This window comes from Tachysurus vachellii, chromosome 16, assembly GCF_030014155.1.
Source record: "Tachysurus vachellii isolate PV-2020 chromosome 16, HZAU_Pvac_v1, whole genome shotgun sequence".
NCBI lineage: Eukaryota > Metazoa > Chordata > Actinopteri > Siluriformes > Bagridae > Tachysurus > Tachysurus vachellii.
Genome location: NC_083475.1, coordinates 9523779 through 9530140, shown reverse-complemented (window position 1 = coordinate 9530140; position 6362 = coordinate 9523779). Strand labels below are relative to the sequence as shown.

Here is a 6362-nt window from a genome sequence, read left to right as displayed (position 1 = left end):
ACACACACACACACACACACACACACACACAGCTGATCTTAGTCACCAATGTGTTTCCCTAGATTGTTCCCACACTGATCAAAGTACCATGTAGCACTGTGCTCTATTCACCATCCTGTACTTTAATGTGAGTCAGTTTACACTGTCACTGATCCAAAGTTATTTTAATAAACATTGTGAAATAACCAGCTAACTATTTCTGTTTATTTACATACAGTGGCTACAATGGCTATCTATGCACAAATGAAGTTGGAACATAACCTAAATGTGTTTTTTCTCGTCTATTTTATTTAGACTAAGAATCAGTTAATGGCATTGAGACCCCGGTGTCACCAGAGAGGTTTTGGGGTGGTTGCGAAAAGGAAAATGTCTGGTTGGACAGAAATGTATCATTGACAGAATTCACTGTTGTATTAAAGAATGGATTCTCAAAAGATTTAACTGTATCCAATGGATGCAAAGCTAATATACTGTCAATATGGCCACTAACTATCACATAATAGATAGATAGATAGATAGATAGATAGATAGATAGATAGATAGATAGATAGATAGATAGATAGATAGATAGATAGATAGATAGATAGATAGATAGATAGATAGATAGATAGATCATCTAGGTCTTGATGAGCCAAGCATGGGAAAAATACTTTAATTTAAATAAAGCAAGGCAACTCCACATATTTTATATTCTCATTTTACCCATTTAACCCAAAGAACATCATCCCACCATCACTGTGAAGCATGAGGATGGCATTATCTTTGTTTTACTGGAAAAGAAGTCTGGTGCACTTAGGACATAGTGAATAATAATAATAATAACAACAATAATAATAATAATAGTAAGAAGAAGAAGAAGAAGAAGAATTTGTAAAATAAAACGCAAGACATCAGCCAGAAAATTAGACACAGCTGGGTTTTCCAGCAGGATAATGATACTAAGCATACGTCCAAAGGTGTTACAAAATGCCTTAAAGACAAAAAGTGCAAATAGTGAAAACTTCATCACACAGGTATTACCTGAATCCTAGAGAAAATTCATGGATTGAACTGAAAGAGCATTTTGAGCAAGAATGCCCACAAACTTGAATGGCTTGGGTCCTGTCTAGAGGAATGGCCAAAAATTCTTTTTCTTTTATGATGTTCTGTGAGGAGCTTGTACAAGGCTCAAGTAGAAAAACAAAAGTGAAAATGTAAAAAAACATATCTGCATTTTGCATTTTCAATTTTTATTAAAATCACAATATTTTATGAAGCATAGGTTGAACTACAGGTCATATAGTAGAGGGCTCAGGTAACTTTTAAATATTACAGGGTGTCTAATTTTAGGTAAAGAGCTTGCATGCTCCTCACAAATATGTTCATTTACACGCATTTATTTGAAACGTTCATTCTAAATGTTTAAACAGACTGACCACAAAGTATATCACCTACAAAACAAGTGAACAGAGTGCAATTTTATTACCATGTCCATGCACTGTATATTATTCACCCCCTTGAACTACTTTATATTATATTATATTATATTATATTATATTATATTATATTATATTATATTATATTATATTATATTATATTATATTGGTTTATATAGTTATTACTTTATATACATCATGAATTTATACAAAATAGTCCATAATATTGGGTAGAAAGACAGGGGGCGATAAAGTTTGCAAACACATTTGTAATTAAAACTTTTGTAATTATATTGTTTATAATTTATATTGTTGATTGTGTAAGTATTATGTAGTTTCACAGTAAGCTGCCCACAGAGATGTAAGCTGAGCACATCTCAGTATTCCTGATGGCTTAATGCTCATACTGTTTCTCGCCAATAGGTGTCAGTGCAACGCCGTACTGAAATCAATAACATGGCCTCGTCTGCATTAACTATTACTATAAAATGAGGACTTTGAGGAGTGATGTTTTTGGAAACAGAAACAGAAAAAGACAAACACTGTAATGTCTGGACGTGGAAGAGGACGAGCAAGGGGCCCAGGGAGAAGACCAGCTCCAGTGAGAGATGCAGGGCCAGGGAGAGGTGCAGTGAGAGGTGCAGTGAGAGGTGCAGGACCAGGGAGAGGTGCAGTGAGAGGTGCAGTGAGAGGTGCAGTGAGAGGTGCAGTAGGAGGTGCAGGTGCAGTAAGAGGTGCAGTGAGAGGTGCAGTAGGAGGTGCAGGTGCAGTAAGAGGTGCAGTGAGAGGTGCAGTAGGAGGTGCAGGTGCAGTGAGAGGTGCAGTGAGAGGTGCAGTAGGAGGTGCAGGTGCAGTAAGAGGTGCAGTGAGAGGTGCAGTGAGAGGTGCAGTAGGAGGTGCAGGTGCAGGAAGAGGAGCAGACCCAAGGAGAGGGCAAGGTAGAGGTGTAAGAATGCGTGGTGGTGGCATTCCAAGGGCTGCAAGAACAGTAGTCAGTGATGAAATTCGTGCCACTATCATTGACCATGTAATCAACCATGGTCTCTCACTAAGAGAGGCTGGTGAAAGAGTCCAACCCAATTTGAGGCGGTCAACGGTTGCCTCCATTATTCGCATCTTTCAACAAACCAACAGGTAAGTATTGCATTTTACATGGATTGTTTCTATTCTCACTTGACATGTCAATAAGGTCATACAGTAATGCATATGTTGATTTTTTTCCCCTCTAAAGAATGCAACGTCTTCCACCCTCTGGGGGAAGAGGAAAGCTCCTCAATAATGATCAAGAGCTTGCCATTGTAGAAATGGTTGTTGCAAATAATGCAATAAAACTGCATGAAATTACTGTAAAACTAGAATTGTGGAGGACCATGAGATATTTGGCAATATAGAAAGCATCAGCCTCACAACCATTACACGGACACTGTCCAAACACAGAGTGCGGATGAAGCAGCTCTACACTGTTCCCTTTGAGAGGAACAGTGAGAGAGTCAAGGAGCTACGACGACAATATGTCCAGGTATAGTGTATATTCAATTCAATGTCCAGTTCTATAAGCTTTGCACTTTGCAAGTAGGTAACCTACACAGTAATAGGTTACAGTACAGTACGGTATACAGTAATGACATGATATACATAAACTTTGTTTCAGAGAGTTATGGAATTGAAGGCCAACCAGGCCCTTCATGAATTCATTTACATAGATGAGGCAGGATTCAATCTATCCAAAAGGCGTCGACGTGGACGAAATATAATTGGAAAAAGGGCCACAGTTGATGTGCCAGGACAGAGAGGGGCAAACATTACCATGTGTGCAGCAATGGCAAATGCAGGATTACTCCTTCACAGATGTCAGGTTGGACCCTATAATACCGAGCGCCTCCTTGCCTTTCTCAATGATCTCCACCTGCGCCTGGTACCAGAGCAGGATCAGGAGGGTGAAAGCATGAGGACCTTTGTAATTACCTGGGACAATGTTGCTTTCCATCATTCGCAAGCAATAACAGCATGGTTTGAAGTCCACCCAAGACTGGTAAGTCTCTTCCTTCCACCCTATTCACCTTTCCTCAACCCCATAGAGGAGTTCTTTTCTGCATGGAGGTGGAAGGTTTATGACCATCAGCCACATGACCAGATGTCCCTCCTTGAAGCCATGGATGCTGGCTGCAGGGACATCACAGTTCAAGATTGCCAAGGGTGGATCCGACATACCAAGCGGTTTTATCCCAGGTGCATCGCCTTGGATGATATCAGATGTGATGTTGACGAAAACATGTGGCCTAACCCTGAAGATCGCAGGGATTAGATACATTAATTTTGTGCTATTTTTAGTTCCCCCTTCTTATCTGGGCTTTTTGCTGTTTTGTTTTTTGTTTTGTTTTTTGTTTTTCAGAATGCTCTTATATATGATATTTTGTTCACTGTAAGCAATACTGTAAAACCTTTTCTGTTCTATTATATTGTGTTTCTACTGTATCTCCTTTAGTAAACAGTAAAGAAAAAAATAACTGATTTGCTTTTTACTGGAATGCGTTTGAATGTGAACATTACTGTACATGTGGACATACAGTTCCCAACTAAGAAATTTTGTGTAAAAGGTGGATTGCATGTTACCTGAAACATAAAAGTCTATGCAGTTTTTCTAATGTCAACAATAGCCAGTATTTTGAAACCTGGTGTACTTTGATTGACTGCATATACCTTGTGAAGTGAAAACAAGTGTTATTCTTTGACAGAATAATTTCATTTTGAGTCAGATTTCCAGTGTTTCGGTAAAGTTAGTGTGTGCAGAGAAAGATGTGTTCTGTTTTGAAATGGAGAGTTAGTATATGTTTAACAAAATGTGTTTTTGAGAGGAAAATTATCAATTTGGCCAATTGTGTTTTGTAGGTGTAAGTCTGTGTTAAGAGTTTAGAAAAATTATCTTAAGTATAGGTAAGCGCTTGTTAGCGATTGAAAAAAACTGTAATATAGTCTATTATTCCCTAATGAACATTGTGCTGTGTGTTGGCCAGATAGCATAGCCTTTTAAAAGCATCTCAAAGTATCTGCTTTTTTCATTTACCTCTTTGCATAACACAATCAATCAATCAATCAATCAATCAATCAATCAATCAATCAATCAATCAATCAATCAATCAATCAATAAATAAATAAAGAAATAAACAAACATGCCACTAGGTGGACTGGACACTTGGTCTAGTGTAATAGATAGGTATCACATTCAGGGAGTATTTATGCCTCCCATGCTGTGATAGTGGTACATGAGATTTTTGCATTTATTTCTGATCTCACTGATTTATATGAAAAAGTAACAATATGAAACTTCTCTGTTTGACTAACAGAGATTATAATGTATAATAATAATGGAATAATTTGAAGGCATGATCAGATATGATCATGACTGGTTCTCTCAGCAGAGCGTCATCACAAGCTCTCCAGAAGAAATCACTGTTTTAAACCCCTGTAATTATGTTTATATCACACTCTAGTGGTGGTGGTGATACGGCAGCTCTCATACACCGCAATGAGTAGACATGCTTCTGCTTTTATCTTCTGTTGCTTAGACTTCTGAAATGTTCTGTTTATTTGAGTGAAACAGCAGAATAGTTTACAGGATTCAGCTTATTCAAAATACTACAGCAGACTACAGAGAAGAAAGAGAAAGAAGAGGACATTTTTTTTATTATATATGTAAAATATATTATTAAATACATGTGATAATTTCTTTAGCTTTATTTTTCCTTTTTTAACATTTGTACTTGATATCACATATAGCATGATATTGTTGCTAAGCTTCTTTTTGCATTTTTATTAGTAACTCAAATGGCAAAACTATTACATTTCAGCAGGACAAATAACATTGTTTTTTTAACATATATTTTGACACTATATATTATTTATTTGTTATATTTTTAAGCACTGTTTTAATTTATATTTTAATTGTTCTTTTAGTCATTCTTTTAATTCATGTAAAAATCTTGTATTCTGTTGGTTCAACATCAATATTTTTATATTAACAACAAAAACAATGCTCTACATACAGGATTACATAAAATATTTATAATAAGAATAATACTGTTTATTCTTAATGCAGATGAATGTAGCTCCTTGCCCAGTGAACAGCACAAATATTCGTCTCAGTTTCTACCAGAATGTAAACTGCAAATGAGTATCTAGGTGTTTATCTGGATAGACCACATTACAAGAGCAGTTCAGTCTATAAGCATAGAAGATGGCTCGATTACAACAACAATCCATCCATCCATCCATCTATCCATCTATCCATCCATCCATCCATTGATCCATCCATCCATCCATTCATCCATCCATGCACTCTTTTTCTGTATTTCTTAATCCTACACAGGGCCAAAAGGAGCTTAAAGTCTATGACAAGGGACTTGTGGCACAAGGCAGATGACACCCTGGTAGGGGATTGAAAGCTATCTAAAAGACATGTCTTTGGAGGGAAAAGGAGGAGGAATACTCTGAGGAAAGCCCTGAGGCATGGAGAACATTCAAACCAAACCACTAACCCACACATTGTTAGACATAACAATGTGACTTTCTGCTCTAGGTAATATTATTTAACTACTTCATTTATATTTTTTAATTACCTTCATTCTTACATAGTAGAAAGCTCACTCAAGGTATTAAATATCACTCGATATCATGTTTTATGGGACGCTCTTATCAAAAATCTAGAAACCTCAGACCCTTTTATTAGTTTTTTCATTCTTAGGATAATATTAAAATCAAATGATTTCCATTACTCAGGAACTCTGCTGTCAAGTGCATGCTGTTTATTTTCATTAACATCTGCTTATTTGTTTAATATATTGAACAATACTACTCCTGTCTCTAACCTTAAGCCTAATCAGAGAAACCTCCTTGCTCTTTCAGTGTTCTTCATGTGGAATGACTGCATAAGGTCAAAACTCTTACATA

General features: G+C 36.7%; 1 protein-coding gene across 1 annotated transcript; it reads left to right on the top strand.

The window, feature by feature from the left end:
* The first annotated feature begins 2771 nt into the window (after positions 1-2771).
* Positions 2772-4382, top strand: LOC132859069 (uncharacterized). Its single transcript, XM_060889649.1, has 2 exons — positions 2772-2934; positions 3067-4382. Exons 1-2 carry the CDS (start codon positions 2860-2862, stop codon positions 3718-3720), a joined length of 729 nt encoding a protein of 242 aa, XP_060745632.1. The 5' UTR covers positions 2772-2859; the 3' UTR covers positions 3721-4382.
* Positions 4383-6362: the final 1980 nt, after the last annotated feature.

Coding starts and splice junctions, on each gene's coding strand:
- LOC132859069 (XM_060889649.1), top strand. CDS start 2,860: ATGAAGCAGCTCTACACTGTTCCCTTTGAGAGGAACAGTGAGAGAGTC. Junction 2,935..3,066: donor TACGACGACAATATGTCCAG/GTATAGTGTATA, acceptor ACTTTGTTTCAG/AGAGTTATGGAATTGAAGGC.